Below are 20725 nucleotides of genomic sequence, written 5' to 3'. Positions count from 1 at the left end.
TAGCATTTAAAAAAACATTTAAAAACAGATGCATTTGTTTAAAGCAAAGCATATAATTACTTACCAGGCTACAGGTGAAGCAGCTCTTTACGCCTTCTAACGTTTTGTAATCGTTCCTCATTTATGTCCAAGAGACTCAATAATAATCTTTTACATTTGAATGCTTTTCTTTTTCATATTTAAAAGCTTTTTTGTGCTGCTGCGCATCCATGTGTGTGATAAGCAAACCCACGTTGTCGTCCCGTTTATAGGCGCATATTTCTAATGCGCTCAGTAAATAACAAAAACACTATTGCGGTATTGACTTTAGACTAGGTTTTAGTTGGTCAATGGCATAGTCTATTTTAGTTGCCTCAAAATAGCAACGCGCCAACAATGCGCCTGAACACACCTCGTTTTTAGATCAGAACGCCCATGGGCGCAAAAATGGGTGGAAATGCATTTGCTATTTAAACAACGTGGCGCTAAATGTGAAAATGATAATTGCGCCGGGTTGAAACTAGCAAATGACACTTGCGTTGTGCATTGCGCTGCATTGCGCCGGGTGTATGATAGAGCATTTTGGGTTTATTGGTTTAGTGTTTCAATTTATTGGCTAAAACTTTAAAGTCCCAAGGAAATCAAAACTGTCAAAAATATATATATATTAGTAAATGTTGACATTTACATGAAATTACCATCATCGTTAGTTCATGTAGCTAATGCATTTACTTATGTTAACAAATACAAACTTGTGTTTTTTCTTTAATGAGCTTACATCAAGATCAATAGGTTGTAACCAATATTTTATGTCTCTATACTTTGGAGGTCAGGATATCTTCATGACAGAAGAGCAGAAAAAGTACTACAATGCAATGAAGAAACTAGGCTCCAAGAAACCTCAAAAGCCCATTCCCAGACCGACGGTATGCTAACACAAGAGCCTCTTGGCCATGCCATCACCTCTAAAGACATCTAAAGTCAATGGCTTTAGTATCTGTTCTTCTAATCCTCACCCTGTCTTCCTTTTTTTTCTTACAGAACCCAGTCCAGGGAATGGTATTTGACTTTGTCACCCAGCAGGCCTTTGACATCTCCATTATGATTCTCATCTGTCTGAACATGGTAACTATGATGGTGGAAACAGACGATCAGTCGGCTGAGACAGAGAACATTCTGTACTGGGTAAACTTCATATTCATAGTGGCCTTTACCGGGGAGTTTGTCCTGAAACTCTTTGCACTGCGACATTACTATTTCACCAATGGTTGGAACATCTTTGACTGCGTTGTCGTCATTCTGTCTATTGTGGGTGAGTATTGCGTCCAATTGGGACGTAAATGGTTTAATGACAGAATTTTTGGTGAACTACTCATTTAAAGTTGTAAGCTTATAGTATGAGATAGCAAGAGTCATTATTTTGACATTTTATTATCCTGGGACAACTTGGTAGTTTGTCTTTGCTTCGTTTTTCAGGTATGTTCCTGGCAGACCTGATTGAGAAGTACTTCGTCTCGCCGACGTTGTTCAGAGTAATCCGTCTGGCTCGAATTGGTCGAATTCTGCGTCTTATCAAAGGAGCCAAGGGCATCCGGACATTACTGTTTGCTTTGATGATGTCACTTCCCGCACTGTTCAACATTGGCCTGCTGCTTTTCCTCGTCATGTTCATCTTCTCCATCTTTGGCATGTCTAACTTTGCTTACGTGAAGCGAGAAGTGGGAATTGACGACTTGTATAACTTTGAAACCTTTGGCAACAGCATGATCTGTCTATTCATGATCACCACATCGGCTGGATGGGATGGACTCTTAGCTCCAATCTTGAACTATCCTCCCGACTGCGACCCTAACAAGGAGAACCCGGGAACCACGGTTAAAGGTGACTGTGGAAATCCTTCGGTGGGAATCTTTTTCTTTGTAATGTACATCATTGTTTCCTTCTTGATCGTGGTGAACATGTACATCGCCATCATTTTGGAGAACTTCAGCGTCGCCACGGAGGAGAGCGCTGATCCGCTGTGCGAAGATGACTTTGAGTCCTTCTACGAGATCTGGGAGAAGTTTGACCCGGACGCTTCTCAGTTCATCACCTTTGCCAAGCTGCCAGACTTTGCGGATACGTTAGAACATCCTCTCCGCGTGCCAAAGCCAAACATCATCGAGTTGATTGCCATGGACCTGCCCATGGTGAGCGGCGACCGCATTCACTGCTTGGACATTCTGTTCGCCTTTACCAAGCGCGTGCTGGGTGACAGCGGAGATCTTGATATGATGCGGCAGCAAATGGAGGAGCGCTTCGTGGCGGCCAATCCCTCCAAAGTGTCTTACGAGCCCATCACCACCACGCTGCGGCGCAAGCAGGAGGAGGTGTCGGCCCTTGTCATCCAGAGAGCGTACCGCTCGCACCTGGCGCACCGAGGCTTCATCTGCAAACGGAGGTCTGGCAACAACAAACTCGAGAACGGAGGAACCAATCAGGAGAAGAAAGAAGGCACGCCCTCCACCGCATCCCTGCCGTCGTACGACAGCGTAACCAAGCCTGAGAAGGAAAAGCAGGACGACAACAACGAAGGAAAAGGACGCAAAGAAAAAGGCAGAAACCAAAAAGACGTCAGGGAATCCAAGTGTTAAAGACTGCTGCGGACTCGAACTCGAGGACGGTATTAATGATCATGACGATATAATAACGAAAACTGTCATTTCAAGCGAACGGAAACCCTGAATCAAACTATACAGATGTACAGATTAATTTCATTAAAGGGAAAAAACAATGTTTAGGTTACTCGAGAAAAAATTGTTTACAAGCGTCACAGGTGTATCGATGCGAAAAAAAATGCGTTGGGGTTCCTCAAAGCTTGAAGACTTTTAAAAGTTAAACCAAACATAATCAGCTTCCTGTGTGACACTGTTGCATCAAGACTTGATTTAAACAAAATCAAATACGAATTTAAAAAGACATACTTGATCAAGTGTATTTTAGAGGGCTATATCGCGCTTCAGTATGGAACTCCTCACCGAGCGGTAATGCGATCATCCAAGGGAGACGACGAGCAAGGATGGACGGGGTGCCACCCTTACGGATCCCATGCTTACGAACTGCGTCGGCGAATTTTCCATGCAGAAAACGAACACAATGCTATCCATGACAGAATCAGCTTCCTAAAGCGGATGATGGTGAAGGAGTCTGCACCCTTTCATTTCATAAACATGTGTATGAACTCAAAAAGTGTTGTGAGAGTGAGCCGGAGTGTGAACAAATCCAAGAGTCTGGCTAATTCCGACGGCCTCTTTGCGTTTGTTAGCGTCGAATATCTTTTACATGGTCTTTACATTATTTGAGCGGCAAAAAAAGGAGAATCAGGAGACGAGAAAAAAACGTCACATTTTGCCCATGCCACCCTCAGTAACTGTGTCATGATAACTTTGTTATACCTGCATCAAAAGGCTTTTTCTACATGGGCTTTCACACCGATAGGACCGGGGGCAATAACCAGGGGCCCCCAATACACATCTCCAAATGAATAATAAATTATTGTGCTTGTTCAATGCATAGAAATGACTTGCATGATGGCATGTTTTGATCAGAAATTTTGCATGAATAATCATAGTCCACGAAACACTAATACAGACCACCACAGTGGCTTGATAATGTTCTAGGCTGTCCACTGGCTAAATTTACTACCAGAAATTTGATATCGCATCATTTGATACTGACCGAATTGGCCTAATTGATCTTCTCCTCTACCTATCCTTATTATTATCAAGTAGACTATGGAATTTTGGGATTGGCTTCAGATGGTGCAAAATGCCTGTAACTAATCAGTGGCTTACATTGAAACAAATACTAGCATTGTGGCACATTATTGGAGAGAACGGATAAAGGAGACATCCCATTTTTTTGCTGCTCAGGAGATGATGAATGGGAAAACGTTGGAAATGTTGGAATGCGTGTGTGTGTATGGAGACGGAAGGAAATGATACTAAAATTAACACTGTAACGCTTCTTATTTTATTTGTATGCAGCAATATCGCTTACTTAACCTACAGCACTGCCCGCTCGGCGGGTTATATGGTAGGTGGTTCTAGGGAGGGGGGCAAGAGGGTGGTGTTGGGGGGCTCGGGCATTATTACGGGTGTAGCAAGTTGGTTGGCATTTTTGATCCTCATCAGGGGTTAGATGAGAAAGTGGCAGTTTTATTTTAGAATAATAGAGTTATAATTTTGTATTCATTTAATTTTTACACAATATTTGCTGTAATATGTTTCATGCTTTTTTTACTGTTTATAAAGCCATCACATCTTCAGCAATGGTTTGATTGTAGCCAGAGCGAGGACACATTGGAGACAGGACTTGAGATAGACAGCGAGCCAGGTGGGCACTCACAGCTGTTAAAAGAGAAGCCAAAGATGTTTGTTTTTATTATTTGGTGTGTGCGTGTCTGGACGTTTCTGCAGTGTCTCAAGGGGGTGAGCTGATCCCCTCCTCTTTAACCCTTTCAGGCAGACTGATGCTTGTTGAGTTTCCCCATTATTCTCAGGATGCAACACAGATGTATCATTGTGACTGTGATGTCATCAATAAGGGCCTTCACGTCGGGTCCGGAGAATGTTTGTAAAATGGGGCGGTGCTAAGGCAGGAGCAGCTTCCATCTGTAACGGGAATATAATTATAGGTAGGTGGAAGCAACAACACCACTTTTGTAAGAAGCACAGGGCGTTTGATTTAAACGTGCAGTTATTTAACCCCTGGTCGGCTTTTGTTTTTCATTCGTAGACCAGTGCACTAATGGTTATTTTAGCATTAACCATAAGGCACTGGTCCCGCAGCGTATTTTACTGTGAGCAGGGCAACCCCTACATCAAACTTCCTCCATTTATTTTTTTTGGTTTTTCACTGCGCTTAACCCTTCATCCAACGGTCCGTTTGCTGCATGCGAGGGCGTTGACTTGAACCAAAACGAAAGCTCGGCAAAGCTCAAACCATTCTCATTTATGCAGCCATGCGGGCTTGACTGTATAAACGCAAAAAATGTAAAAATTAACATTCATTTAAAAACAAAAGTGACTTAAAAAAAATACTGTACAGTATAGGCTATGTTGTAAGCGACACAAATGTTAAGAATGAACTTTTTAAGAGACTATAAATAATGTAATATATAATTTTATTTTAACGGCATGCATAGTTTTTTTTTGTAAATACAGAAATACTTTTAAAAATGTACTGCTAATAATCGAATACTGAAAAGTAATTATAATAACCTTAATAGAATGGCTTCAGTCATTGCCCTGGTCTCACTTGTAGACTGTGACATATTTGTTAAAGGGTGTGGATTTTTTGAGACACTTTTCACTTTAAAGAGGGGAATCCAATATGTTAAAAGCAAAAAGTATAAATATATATCTATACAGAAATCAATGCATATATAGAGCTATACTACATATGTATCTATGTATACATGTATATGTACATACATATGTGTATGTATATATGTATGTATATATGATATGAGAGCACTGTCCTCCTACGTGTTGACCTCTGCTTGGTGTGGAGGAAAAGCACTGCTGGCTGTCATTTTTATTTCTTTTGTGCAATACGTTCGGTGAACGACCAAAACTCTGGCCTGGCCCACACAATGTGTGCTTGCGCGCGTGTGTAGTTTGGGTTTGAGAATGAGTGCTTCGTGTGTGCGCATCCAGGTCCAGCTTTTAATGCACGGTGATGTAATGGCTGCTCGCTATGGCTTATGTCGCCCCGTTTTCGGGAGGGTAATGCACTACCAGCAATTCATTTACACCCTGTGTGAATAGGTCTTTCCATCTCGACCCCTTCCATCCAACACAACTTGCGTACATATGCACCAGATGGCACATGCACTTCCCCGTTTTCAACTTTCTGCCTTATCGGCAAACGCAGTCAGAGCCTATAAGAGAGCAAACGTGTGGGATGGCTGTGCGTGACTTTGTCACTTTAAAGGTTCGTGACTTACAGTAAGCTTAGCTTGTTCTTCATCTCTTAGGTACACAGCAATGCAATTCGCGATCTTAGGTTCGGTTAGGCTTTCGATTATGCTTTCCTTGTCTTTGTATGTTTGTTTAAGGTGCCTTTCGCTGACGGATTTCGTTTGTTGACAATGTAGATGATGTTGCATAAAATTCTCCTAAACAAGTGGAGCTTGTTTCAAATGAGCACTGGGAGAAGAACTGAACTAAAGAATGTCTGTGACATCTATTAAAAAGCAAAAAAGAAACAAAAAATACAAAACGTACAAAAAAATGACAAAAAACAGAAAAGAAAAAAAAGAAAACTTAACTGGCATCAGCCTGACTCCATCATCAGAGATTGTCCGAAAGCATGGGGCGAAAAAATGGAGTGCAGCGGTCACTCGATGAATCTCTCAAAGGTTGAGCGTGTAGTAAGAGAAACAGTTTGACTTCTGTGCTCAGCTTCTGTTCATTTTCAGCCACTTCTTTTATTTTTCTATAAATACTGATTTTTCTGTCTATTCTTTTGTAGCATGACTGAGATGCTATTTACTTCATTTGCTGACAATATTACAAGTGGTTTTTGGTTCACAATGTTGTTCTTTATCTCCTGCCACTGATGTTGGAGAGGAGAGGGTATGTTGCACAACCACTTGACTTGGCGAGAATCAGTGAAAGATTGTCTTCATTTGAGCACGAAACCTTTTTCCAAACAATAAAGCAGCCTTCCAGTTATGCTCGAGTGCTTGTGTTGTTTTTCTTGCTTTTGTTGACTATATCAAACAGTGAGAATGTCTTTCATTTGTGGATGCAAGAGCATGTGCATATAAGGTTTGAGAACAATATACAGATTAATGGAAAAAGTCAATATTTTAAAGGGATAGTTCACCCAAAAATAAAAATTCTGTCATCATTTACTTAATCTCATGTTGTTACAAACCTGTATAAATTTCTTTGTTCTGATGAACACGAAGCAAGATGTTTTGAGGAGTGTTGTAACCGGGCCATTTGTGGGCCCCGTTCACTTCCATAGTAGGAGAAAAGAATAATATGGAAGTAAGTGGGGCTCAGGAACTGTTTGATCACGAACATTACTCAAAATATCTTCTTTTGTGTGTTGATGAGTTAAATCCGGTGTTTTAAATAAGGAGACAACAAAAACTTTCTGGGAGGGGTACTCGAGGACCAATATTGGGAAGCACTGACTTAAAACACTATGTAGTTTCCATGTAAAAATGACTTACAGCTCCCGCCTGGTATCAGACACTCTTCTGCAGGCAGGGGGAGGGGCGGGGCTGTGTTTCCTACCCTCCACCGCCACTTTCAGAGTGTGCTTGTAGCAGCTAGGAGGCTGCTCAGGTTGCAGCAACAGTACAATTTATCCAGTTAAAAGTTGTTCTATCACTGAAATAATTTTAGAGACATTATTTAAAGGTAAAAAAACTACATAGTGTTGCTTTAAGGGATTAGTCTATTTTCTTGAAAAAGGGTCCGTATGGTTTGCTCACCACCATGTCATCCAGGGTGTTGGTGTCTTTCTTTGTTCAGTCGAGAAGAAGTTGTGTTTTTTTGAGGAAAATATTCCCGGATTTTTCATTTTGGTGGACTTTGATGGACCCCAGCACGTAACAGTTTTGATGCAGTTTAAAATTGCAGTTTCAACAGGGTTTCAAAGGGCTCTGAACGATCCCAGACGAGGCGTGGGGGTCTTGTCTAGTGAACCGATATATAAAAAATATGCACTTTTAAACTACAACTTCTCGTCTATCTCCGGTCATTGTTTAAAATGGTTCGCAAATGTGCGTTTCATATATGTAACACGTGACCTTCCCATGGCATTACGCAATTACGTGAGGTCGCGCTGGCGCGTCACAGGACCGTAGATAGACGTTTTTTTATTTTTCTTGCAAAAATGACAATCGTTTCGCTAGATAAGACCCTTATGCCTCATTTGGGATCGTTTACAGTCCTTTGAAACTGCAATTTTAAACTGCATTAAAACTTTTATGTGTTGGTGTCCATTAAAGTCCACTAAAATGAGAAAAATCCTGGAATGTTTTCCTCAAAAAACTTAATTTCTTCTCGACTGAACAAAGAACGACATCAACATTTTGGATGACATGGTGATGAGTAAATTATTTGGATTTTTTGGAGAAAATTGACTAATTCTTTAAAACACGTAGAGTTGAATAAGTGGTTTGTGTTTTACTATTGCTATGCACTAGCAGTGTTGGGGTAACGGCTTACAAGTACGTGCATTACGTAATAATATTACTTTTCTGAAGTAACGAGTAAAGTAATGCATTACTTTTTAAATGTTCACATTAATATTTGAGTTACTTTAAAAAAAAAGTAATGCAAGTTACTTTTCAGTTTATTTAATTCGATTTTTAAAAAAGTATGTACAGAATTAAACTGAAAATAATCATGTAGAATTACTTAAACTCTATGCGTGCGCGCCTGAGCAGGAACAGTTTGAGTCAGAAACGGGGATGGCAGGACAGAGCTTGACATTTTTTGCAATGGAAATATGCAATTAATATTAAGAAATTGTCTTGATTAGTAATAATTTACTTTAAACTGGCATGCGTAAATTTCTATTGTGTGACCTTTTTCTATTTCTACCATTGTGTTTTTTGTTGTAACATTAGAAATAATTGAGGTTGAGTGATCAAAATTGAATGATGATAGCCTTAAAATGCTTACTTTTGAAAGCAGTAACAGTAACACCAGTGATGATAACACCAGTGACAAATCTGCAGACACAATGGCATATTTAAGAATGTGGCCACAGTAGCTCAAACCACACTTCTTAAATTGTAAATAAATCACTTAATCATGCAATCTGAAAAATTATATAAATAAAATTTCCTTTCCCCTTACTATAAACTGTAGTAACACCAGTGACACATCCTAAGTCCTTGCATGAAATTATCAAATTATTTATCAAATTGCTAAAAGATGAGGAGAGAGTGCACACTCACCATGTGCTTTTCAAAACAGCCATGCCTACAATGAATGTTTGACCCAGGAAGAAGTTGGCAAGGATGTTAATTTTTTTTTCAAAGTGGTGGTTTTTATAAATTGTAACACCAGTGACATGAAATTGAGGGACAGGTATTCCCTGTAAATTATTTATAATATTTAGTTGATATTTTAGTTTTTTAAGTAGTCCACTAAATAACTGTACTATTTCCCTTTGTATTATGACATTTAAAGGGGGAGAATAATATATTTTTTAACTCAAAATATGTAATTAAACCATGACTCCTGACTCGAGGGACAAGCCAATTTCATGGCACTGACCGTGTTCTACAATATATATAAAAAATGGTTTGCAATATAACTGTCTTACATATGTTTGATTAATAATAAAACACTTCAATTAAAATAAAAAACATATATTTTGTGTCATTTTCTGACAATTTTAAGTGTTTTTCCTGGTTGGGGCCGGGACAGGAAAGCCACCATTTTCATAGAATGACCCATTAGGATCTTTTTAAAGGGTACTGCCTGCCCCCATGACAGCCTGGGATCATTTTTTGACCATTTTTATGATGGTGTCTTACAGAATTCAACAACACTCTTAACACTACACAGGGTTTAGTCTTAAAGGGAACATTTCACAAGACTGTCAAAGATGTCAAATCTTTTGTGTCCCCAGAGTACATATATGAAGTTTTAGCTCAAAATACCATATAGATAATTTCTTATAACATGTTAAAATTGGCACTTTGTAGGTGTGGGCAAAAATGTGCCATTTTGGGTGTGTCCTTTTAAATGCAAATGAGCTGATCTCTGCACTAAATGGCAGTGCCGTGGTTGGATAGTGCAGATTAAGGGGCGGTATTATCCTTTTCTGACATCACAAGGGGAGACAAATTTTAATGACCTAATTCTCACATGCTTGCAGAGAATGGTTGATCTTTTTCACATTTTCTAGGTTGATGGAAGCACTGGGGACCCATTTATAGCACTTAAACTTGGAAAAAGTCTGATTTTCATGATATGTCCCCTTTAAGATAAACAATGAATGAAGTAAAACAAAAGTATATATGTCCTTGCATCTGACTTGTGGTTAAATGAAGATTTATGGACTAAGGGAAGCACTGACTACTATTACTATTACTGAAAGTGATAATATCATGCATATAAAATAAAATAGATTATATTTGTGGTGCTGTCTGTAAAATCCAGGCTAAAATCTCAATCAAATTATGAGATTAGGAGCATGCACTCTCAGAATTTTTTTTAGTATGGTACCATTTTGATACAGATATGTACCTCTGAGGTACCAATATGCACCAATATAACTTTTGTACCATTTTTCCGAGTGTGCATCAAAGTTTTTGACATGACCATACTCAGTCAAGATATCATGGTTATGTTTTCACAGAATGTTCTTTACATTGTGTAAGATGATTTTATGTAGAAAACAGTAAATCACAAAAATGACTTTAGCTGGGTTTTCACAGGCAGGGTCACAATTTTACTTGTTACAATATGGCTGTCGTTATGCTGACACCTAGTGATGAAGATGCAGATTAAGTTAAAGGATTAGTAGATTTTCTTAAAAAAAAAAACACAGATAATTTACTCACCACCATGTCATCCAAAATGTTGATGTTTTTCTTTGTTCAGTCGAGAAGAAATTATGTTTTTTGAGAAAAACATTCCAGGATTTTTCTCATTTTAATGGACTTTAATGGACACATATACCATTATTATTATTTATTATTATTATTATTATTATTCTCATTTTAATGGACCCCAACACTTAACAGTTTTAATGCAGTTTAAAATTGCAGTTTCAAAGGACTATAAACGATCCCAACCTGCAATTTTAAACTGCATTAAAACTGTTAAGTGTTGGGGTCCATTAAAATGAGAATAATAATAATAATAATAAAAAATAATAATAAAGGTATATGCAGTGTTGGGGGTAACGCATTACAAGTAACTTGAGTTACGTAATAATATTACTTTTCTGAAGTAACGAGTAAAGTAACGCATTACTTTTTAAATGTACACATTAATATTTGAGTTACTTTTTCAAAAAAGTAACTCAAGTTACTTTTTTAGTTTAATTAATTTGATTAAAAAGTATGTACTGAATTAAACTAAACGTATGCACTCTCTGTGCCTGAGTGGAAACAGTTTGAGTCAGAAACTGAGATGGCAAGCCAGAGCTAAACATTTTTGTGATGAAATATGCAATTTCTGAATGCAGAACTTTTCAGTCATAAAAACACCTGCAAGGCCTGAAAGAGATCAAGCTTTAGCCAAGAAAAAGTAACGCAAAAGTAACTAAAAGTAACGTACGCATTACTTTCCATGAAAAGTAACTAAGTAATGCAATTAGTTACTTTTTTTGGGAGTAACTTAATATTGTAATGCATTACTTTTAAAAGTTACTTTCCCCAACACTGGGTATATGTATATATATATGGGTCAGTGACAAAAACTGTTTGGCAAGATTAGAAACTCAATTAAAAAAAAAACTTGTTTTAAAGGCATGCACAGGTTTATTTCAATGCACAGTGTATGTTAATTTTATGCAATAAAAAGTTACATTTGCACCATTTTCATGAAAGTTAAGACTGGATGGACATGGACCTGAAAATGTCAAATGGTGTAACCACCATTGCACCAAAGAATTATAAATATTAAATGTTTTATCCGCCTTGGTGGAATGTAAGCGTAATTATCAAAAAAAAAAAAAAAAAAAAACGTATAACTAATATTTCATTAGTTATTTCTAAATGTAAACTTTAATGCATTTTTGTAATATTTGTCCTGACATATGCTGCAGCTCTGTTTTCTAAATAATCTTTGACAAATGCTGTAAAATGTATGTAAAAAATCATATTACACTAAACTAGATAATTATATTTTATTGTGTGGAATAAAATATAATATATATTTTATGAATATATTTATATTTTAATTTAAAAAATACTTTTTACACACCAGTTGACCGGCTACACCACATTGACATTTTTTCAATTTCCCCCCAAATATTCTTTCAAAATGAAATAAAACCACAAATTTTAGTCTTGGTCCTCCAAAAAGAGAATGTATGCAAGTAATCTGCAAATTTATTTCACATTTAATTGAACCATACGGAAACAAAATAATTAAGGTCACGTCATTGACCCATATACTGTGATTCTGAATCAGTACACATGGTGACTAACTGATGCTATTATGACATACGCATTGATGTCAATTACAGATGTCCAACTTCACATACCAATCTCATTTATCACTGGTTGCTTTTTAGTTGATGAACACGTTTCAGTCAATTTTTACAGCACAAAGATGTTGATCTGTCAGATGAAAGACACAATTCATCAGTCTCAGATTTAATGCCTTTCACAGTATTGAAACTTCTTCAAAACAAAGCACCAGAGGCTGCGTGGTGGGGGTGGATGGGGAACATCTATCACACTCGGCTGCACTTTGACTGCAGGGAGCTTGGGAAGGGGGAGCGGTACAATAAAGAAGCGAGTCAAAAGTCAGCATCTGTTTAGCGTTTAGTTAGTGTTCGGGTTCAGGGGATTCAAAAGGACAGTTAAATAGCTGTTATAGGCAAACATAAAGGGAAAGTGATTTTTCCCAAGTGTTCTTTATATACTAGCCACCGAAGGAAAACACACAAATAGTCATAATGTATGATAATAAGTAGTAACATGTAAAGTAGTAAATGTCGATTTAATTCATGAAAGAAGATCAGAGAGCTTAAACAAAGACACATCTGCACAGCCATAAGGTTGTGATCGCTGTTGGGAATTAAGGCACGTGATATCTGAATGTCAAACTGGACAGGGTACAAGGTGACCTAGCAGGACCAGCTGTGTATCTGGTCTTTAGGGAGCTACAATAATATATGCAAGTAAATCCTGTTAAAGGATTTAATACAGTCCTACTAGACTGCATGTGTTTTGGAATGGACTACAAACAGATTTTTCATCCGAATTCCCCTTGCATCTGAAAACATTTCACAAATGGTTGTGAAAAATTATTTTTGGTGATTTCCTTGATATCATTAATACTAAGGTCACGTCAAACATTGAAATCGAAGTGAAATCAATTACTGGAATTTTGATACTCAATCTTACACTAGATTAAAGGGACACCACTTTTTTTTTGAAAATATACTAATTTTCCAGCTCCCCTAGAGTTAAACATTTGATTTTTACCTTTTTGGAATCCATTCAGCTGATCTCCGGGTCTGGCAGTACCACTTTTTAGCATAGCTTAGCATTATTCATTGAATCTGATTAGACCATTAGCATCGCGCTCAAAAATAACCAAAGAGTTTCGATATTTTTCCGATTTAAAACTTGACTCTTCTGTAGTTACACCGTGTACGAAGACCGACAGAAAATTAAAAGTTGTGATTTTCTAGGCATATATGGCTAGGAACTATACTCTCATTCTGGCGTAATAATCAGGGACTTTACTGCCGTAACATGGCTGCAGGAGGCGCAATGATATTACACAGCAGCTGAAAATAGTCCCCTTAATAACTTTCAATGGCAGGGCACTGCGTAATATCACTACGCCTGCTGCACCCATGTTACTGCTGCAAAGTCCTTGATTATTACGCCAGAATGAGAGTATAGTTCCTAGACATATCGGCCTAGAAAATCCCAACTTTTAATTTTCTGTCGATCTTAGTACACGATGTAACTACAGAAGAGTCGAGTTTTAAATAAAAAAAATATCGAAACTCTTTGGTTATTTTTTAGCGCAATGCTAATGGTCTAATCAGATTCAATGGATTATGCTAAGCTATACTAAAAGTGGTAGCACCAGACCCAGAGATCAGCTAAATGGATTCCAAAAAGGTAAAAATCTAATGTTTAACTCTAAGGGAGCTCGAAAATTTGTATATTTTCAAAATAAGTGGAGTGTTCCTTTAAGACTTCAGCCTGGATTTCATACGCAAGGTCCCAAATCGGGTATCAAACTTTGGTCAACACGCAAACAAAACCAAATTTTGCATTGGTATAACATTTTTATTGCATGTATTTTTCTTGAGGTAGACATTTAGGCATGTAACACACAATTGCATATTCTGAACGTACAGCATCGTAAAAGTGAGGTAGATCATATTTAATACTTTTTTACATTGCCCCCTACTACAATATATTGCATTCGTAAGTGTTAAAACCAAACCAGTTTACATTTTAATATTAACCGAACTGTCATTTAATGTTTAGTTTGTACATTTCAGTGTATGCCCTGCTTACCTCACCAAAACAAAAGATCTTTATTCTTTCACATACCTCCTTTAAAACAGAATGGGTGGAGGTCGAAGGGTTAAAGGAAAGCACATCCAGTGATCAGCTTTAGGGGGCTGGGACAGCTCAGAGGGTTTCCATAGTAAAAGTCACAATAGGGGAACAGTAAAACACATATTTTAGCCTTCGCACTGTTAAAGTTGCTGGATATATGTGTACGGTAAAAAAGCATTTTATTTGTTATTAATGTTTACTGGCTGAGATTTACGAATATAGTACTGTATGACATTAAGGACTTTATAAGAACGTACATTTTCCAATGTCACATTTAGAGAACGTAAAGAATCTAAGCTAAATACACAATAAACTTCTGTCAAACTCAAATATCTGTATAATATAAAAGTATGGCTTCATTCACAATTCCTGAGGAAAATCTGATTTACATTCAAAGGGTACAGAGTAATCTTAGCTCTTATTCCTAAAACGAGTCTTTATAATCAATAATCATTTTGAAAAACACTGACAATCACAACCGACACACTGACTAATAATACATGTTAAACCTTATATCACACTCATACTGTAAAACATTCACGTGTAGTATTAAAATACTGATCATTCAGTAATGTTGTCTTTTTTTAAGAGAACCCAACAAACAAAGCCAAAACGACATATTTTCTTGATACAAAGTAGAAAACCTTATTTCTCTTTCATCTTCGTTTTCCATTCCACCCTTTCAGTCTTTGGTTTGGATTTCATTGATTGAAGTGGTGGATTAGCGCTTGTCACCATAATGTGCTTCACTGCACAGCATAATTATAGAGTAAGGGATGAAATAAAAAAGAAAGCCTGATTTAAGGTCATAAGGAATGCAACAATGTCAAAATATGATACAAAAGAGTGTCTGTGTTAAAACTCAGATTCAAATTTGTCAGGTTAGTAAACAGGTTACTATACCGATGGTATTGTCTCATCCCGTATCCCACCGGGAAATAATACAGATATATTACCAAACTTGATATACCGCCCAGCCCTATGTTGAAGTATTGTTATATGTGATACTAAAACATCTAGGCCTGGTTTCACAGACAAGGCTTAGCTAAAGCCAGGACAAGGCTTTAGGAGTTAAGCATCTTTTATAAACATGCTATAGAAAAAGACATCACAGGTGTGCACCTTGAGACAAATCAATAGCATTGGCATATTTTAAGATATGTCAGTGCAAGTTATTTTCAGTTGAGACAGCTCAAACACGGAGATCATTCATTGGAAACTCCTGCCAAATATCAAATATACCCCATGACTCACTCACCCCCAGGCAATCCAGGATACATATGTCCATCATCTTTCAAGCGAGCGTATAATGGTAGAAAACAGGGATCAGGGAACAACTTCTGATTTTAAACCCCCAAAAAGTCCTTCACCCAGGTAGTCCATGTGGCTACAATGGGTTAACAAAGGTCTTTTGGGGCTAATCAATGCGATCTTGCAAGGAAAACATTCCAATTTCAAACTTTATAAACTATAACAACCAGCCTCCGGCAACGGCGCCATCCTGGAGTCACGTGGTTCACGCAAGAGTTTTAGCGTGGCGAGCGTTGCTTGCCTTGGGGTATACGTTGCGCAGTGCCTCTCGTGAATTGCGTGAGTCCAAGATGGCGTTGCCACCGGAAGCTAGCTACCACAGTTTACAAAGTTTAAAATATTAACATTTCCCTTACAATATTGCATTGATTACCCACAAAAGACTCCCATAAACCCATTAGTGCCGTGTGGATTACTTCTGTGAAGGATGAATGCACTTTTTTGGGCTTCAAAGGCTATGTTTACACGTGGGCGGCTATTTTCATAAACAGACATTTCAACCTCTCCGGTTTCAAAAATAATATCGTGCACACGTGTCAGTTTTCAGAAAAGTGTTCATTTACACGTACCCGTGCATATATGCCGTCAAGAGAAGCTCAAGCCCACATAAGCCAATCACCGGCAGCGCTGGTGGTGACGCGGACTGGTTCTTTGTTTTGGAGGGAGGAGTTGTTGCAGTAGGTGTTCGATGACGTCATAGTACCGCGAGAGCAATTCGAAATTAGACCTCTACGTGTGATTTCTCAACTCGGTCTCACGGTACGTTGATATCATCCGTCTGTCGGTTTTTGCAGCGCCGCATGAAGTCGAACGCGCATAAAATTGCTGACCCCCGAGCACTCGTCTCTGCTCCTCGACATTATGGAGCAGCTGTATTTGCAAATACAAACACGAACATAAATGTGATCTTGGAAGCGTTCAGAGTAGCAGTCACATGTAAACATAGGTTGCACTTTTGACGTAGGTGCGAGCTCTGGTGCATACTCTGTGACATTGCCTGCTTAAACATCCGTTTGTCTTAGTTTACATGCAACCGAAGATTTTCAAGATCTCCACTCCACTCGGCCGGAGTTTTTAGAAATAATCGGTTTTAGAGGCGAGTTCTCCGTTTGCGTGTAAACGAGGGGCAAAAATGAAAGTAAATCTCTCCGTTTTTAAAAATAACCATGTACGTGTAAACAGGGCCAAAGTCAGAAGTTGATCCTAATCCCAGTTTTCTTCCTTTATAAACTTGGAAAAGCAAGGATATTTCCCAAAATAACTCAAAATTTGCTGGTATGAAAGATGATGGACATACGCACTTCGGATTGCCCGAGAGTGAGTACATCATGGGGTTATTTTGATATTTGCCTTGAGCATCGCTTTAACCACCGTTTTTCAATATTTTACTATGTTCCCACCTCAACCCAGACCAATGAATCCACACCCATCCCCATTCAATGCGTGCACTTAATCTTTGTACTGCGCCTCATGAATGTGCCAACACCCAGCCCAACCCCATTCACTCCCTAGGATCCAAACAGGGATGAATTAAGAAGCCACCAAACACTTCCATGTTTTCCATATTTAAAGACTGTTACACGAGTATTAACACGAGTAAGTATGGTGGCACAAAATAAAACGTTTGTTGGAGCCATAGGAATAAATTGGGCCAGGCCAAATGCCAACACATTCAAGAAGCGCCGTACAAAGTGCACGCATTGAAAAAAGATAGGTATGTATTAATCCATCCAAGTTGAGGTAAGAACACAGTAAAATATTGAAAAACAGTGGTTTTCCTTTAAGTAGATTTAAGGATATGTGTACTGTCCTGGGCCTCCATAAGACCTTGTCTCTAAAGGCTGGACATTACTACTCTTCCCCTCAATATCGGCAGACAGTCTTTCCGGACGGTAGCTCTGGGCGTCCGTACCGCAGCTTTCGTTTCCGTCAGCGGTCTGCCGATCACTCTTGTCTCTGATCGTGTAAGGAGACACTCTGGCGGTTTTGGATTGGTCGAATCCGAACTTCCGGTTGCGCAGAGGATCCGAAGGACTGTGGAGGGTGGGGTTCAGAGGCGTAGGTGTGTGCAGGCCGGAGGGCAGCAAAGGCGGCGTACCGTGGGAATAACCGGCCGTAAGGCTGCACTGCTGGGGATAAGCATAGGCCGGTGCGGGTGGCAGGTAGGCAGATGGTAAGGCAAATGCTGGTGATGGGAGATAGGATGGTTTGGGGAGCAGGTGTTGGCTACTGTAAGATGAAGGGTAATCCTGGGGTGACGGGCCACCGCTGTACTGTTGTTCTGTAAGATCACTTCCATTCCCCTTTAATGCATCTAAACCAGGTGGACCCTCTGCACCGTATCCCACAGGCCACGCCTCCTGATGCTGCTCACTTCTCAGGAAACTTCCATGCTCTGGTAGGGCCGAACTGAAGGAATACCTCTCAGCGTATCGCTTCAGCAAGCTAGAAGCACTCAGGGCGCTGATATCGTCGGTGTAGCCCGAGAACCCAGGACGACTAGGCTGTGGAAATGGGAGGGGCTTGGGGTGAACTGGTGGTGATGTGGTTGAGGAGACATCGTAGTGCTGCTCCGCCCACTCGGATGACCACTGCATCATTACCACACCTGAGAAAGTAAAAAGGTAAATATACCGCACACATTTCATATACGATACATAGTAGGCCATTTGTGTTAAAGGTGCACTCATTCATTTTGGGTAATGTTGCAGTTGGACATGCTGACACTTACAGTAGCTGTCAGGAATGCATTTAAAGGTGTAATGTGAGTTTTAGCGACATCTAGTGGTAAGATTGCAAAATGCAACCAACCTCAATTTCAAACTGCAAAGAGAAGCTACAGTTTGTCCATTAAGGGCTACTGTACAAACATGGTGGCGACAAGGAGATAAAAATGTCTTATTCTAAGGTAATAAAAACAAAACATTATGTAAGGTCTTTATACACCACTGATAATATAGGTATGTATATTATATTGCATTTCAAGGGTCCTTCTAAAAGTCATACACTGCACCTTTAACACATGAAATGTACTGTATACCTTGTAATGCACTGTAAAATGCATGCATCTGCAAAAAGCATACATGTAAAATGTCACAGCGACACCCATGAGGTGGTCCACACCGTGTGCATTTACATAAGCATTAATGTTGTGTACTTTATATTAGTTATATGGTTATCTTGTATGACTGTACGTGATTTTGCAAATATACACTGCAAAAATTATTTTCACGAAAAAAAATCTTAGTATTTTTGTCTTGTTTTCAGCAAAAAACATCCAAAAATTCCCAAATCAAGGTGCCTTCTCTTGATGAGCAAAACGACCCAAGAAAATAAGTCTAGTTTTTAGACCTAAAATATGAAATTTACTATAAGTGATTTTGTGCATAAAAAAGCAAAAAATCTGCCAATGGGGTAAGCAAAAACATCTTGAACATTTTTCTTAAACACTAAATTCAAGACAATTTCAAGAAAAATTAGCTGATTTTTTTTGCTTGTTTTATGCACAAATTAACTTAAATTTGATATTTCTGGTATAAAAACCAGACTTATTTTCTTGGGTCGTTTTGCTCATCAAGAAAAAGTATTTTAATTTATGAATTTTTACATATTTTTACTGAAAGCAAAACAAAAACACAAAGATTTTTTTATTGAAAATAATTTTTTGCAGTGTATGAATTGTGGTTAATACAAGCTCAAGGTGAATTTACTATTTTTTGGATAAACTTTTAATTACTAAATGCACCTTTAAATATATAAAAAGCTTGAATACATCATTTTAATGTCATTTCAAAACCATTAATTTCCAAAACCGAACCATATGGAAGTGTTTAGTAATCTGGACAAGATGTGATCCATTCTTTACATCCTAATCTGCATACTCTCAGTACAGTTCATAATCTCGCACATTTTAAGAAGTGTGAAACAAATTAAATGAGGGATTAAATGTTAAAACCAGCATAAATGTGTGTGTGTTTTCTGGAAGATGAAGTCAGATTAGAATTGACAGATTGATGTTCAAGCGGCCAGAAGAACAATGACACATTTGTCAATTTCCTTTCCCACAGATGAGATTCCTCAATAATCCCAACAAATCCCTGCTTAACACACTCTTGTTCATTTAAAAAAATATATTTAACCCAGGAAAACATTCACATGTTTTATACATAAATCTCTCTAACTTTTATGTTTTGTGCCGCTGATCTTTTTACGCTGCTTCCCTCAAATTCACACTGATCCTAGAATTCCCATTGAAGAGCCAGGATCCCATCCATAAATTTGGCTGCACCCGGAATGCCAAGAATTCAGCTTGGGATCTATTTACAAAGAGCACATCATTTCCACACACACATAAACACATACGGGACGGCCAGACCTCAAAAAAGACTTTAGTATGAGATCTGCAAAGTTAAAAATCAATCAGTCATGACGTGCAGAAGTTTGGAGACTGCAAATAAACTTTGTAGGCAGATCTATAGATCTGTTATCAATAAAACAAATGGTTTTCTTAAATGATAGTTAAACAAGCCATAATGAGAAGACAGCTGGTTAAACCATTACTGTTGCACACACTTTTCCTGTTGCAGAATGTAAACCTTTTTGCATTAACATGCATTTACTCACCATGCTGTTTTACTTCAATTCCGATTCAGTGTGTCGTTTTTGTGAGTTGACTATTGGTTTGCAGTATTTGTTTGACCATTGTTCATCATACATGCCTAAAATACAAAAAGTTATTACTGCTCTTTGCATAGAGTCACACTTCCTTCTCATAGGCTTACAAGCACACGCATTATACAATATAACAATAAAGTCTCTTTCCTTGCACGTGCATACCATCAGTTAGATCAGAAAGGCAGTCGTGAATAGATATCATTTAGACATACGTCACAGTGTTTTAAAATGTGCATGCAATAAGAAACATAGCATTACCTCTCTACGTATCGCCATTGCGTATAACATTTATAAGTATATCCCAAGCTTACACTGCCATGCCTTTACACTCACTCTTTTTGTCTCTTTTCTTGGCTTCAACTCCACGTTACCTCCCTCTGTCCCCGTGACAACAGCCCCACCCCCACCGGAGTCCTACCCTCCCCCTTCCACTCTGTTGAAACATTTAAGGGGAGAGAGGGAATGTTTTAGTAT

At 38.4% G+C, this 20725-nt stretch overlaps 2 protein-coding genes across 8 annotated transcripts in view; one reads left to right on the top strand and one right to left on the bottom strand.

Moving 5' to 3' along the window:
- The window catches only part of scn8ab (sodium channel, voltage gated, type VIII, alpha subunit b), a 71755-nt gene extending 65057 nt beyond the window's left edge, over positions 1-6698 (top strand). For all 6 annotated transcript variants that reach the window (XM_073870334.1, XM_073870335.1, XM_073870332.1 and 3 more), the window contains 3 exons: positions 801-905; positions 1021-1291; positions 1456-6698. In XM_073870334.1, coding sequence (XP_073726435.1) covers positions 801-905; positions 1021-1291; positions 1456-2612 — 1533 coding nt within the window. In that variant the 3' untranslated portion in view covers positions 2613-6698. The remainder of the gene's footprint in view (positions 1-800; positions 906-1020; positions 1292-1455) is intronic.
- Positions 6699-13954: 7256 nt separating this feature from the next.
- On the bottom strand, positions 13955-20640 carry LOC129450957 (fidgetin-like protein 2). 2 transcript variants are annotated; one of them, XM_055214009.2, is made up of 3 exons: positions 20585-20640; positions 20201-20295; positions 13955-18185 (listed from the first exon to the last, which is right to left on the bottom strand). In XM_055214009.2, exon 3 carries the CDS (start codon positions 18175-18177, stop codon positions 17368-17370), a length of 810 nt encoding a protein of 269 aa, XP_055069984.2. In that variant the 5' UTR covers positions 18178-18185; positions 20201-20295; positions 20585-20640; the 3' UTR covers positions 13955-17367. The 2 variants fall into 2 exon arrangements, with proteins under 2 accessions (XP_055069984.2, XP_055069983.2); XM_055214008.2 differs by having other exon boundaries at positions 20510-20635.
- Between the last annotated feature and the right edge of the window lie 85 nt (positions 20641-20725).

The sequence above is a fragment of the Misgurnus anguillicaudatus genome, chromosome 8 (genome assembly GCF_027580225.2).
Source record: "Misgurnus anguillicaudatus chromosome 8, ASM2758022v2, whole genome shotgun sequence".
In the NCBI taxonomy this organism is placed as follows: domain Eukaryota; kingdom Metazoa; phylum Chordata; class Actinopteri; order Cypriniformes; family Cobitidae; genus Misgurnus; species Misgurnus anguillicaudatus.
This window is presented reverse-complemented; position numbering and strand designations above follow the sequence as displayed.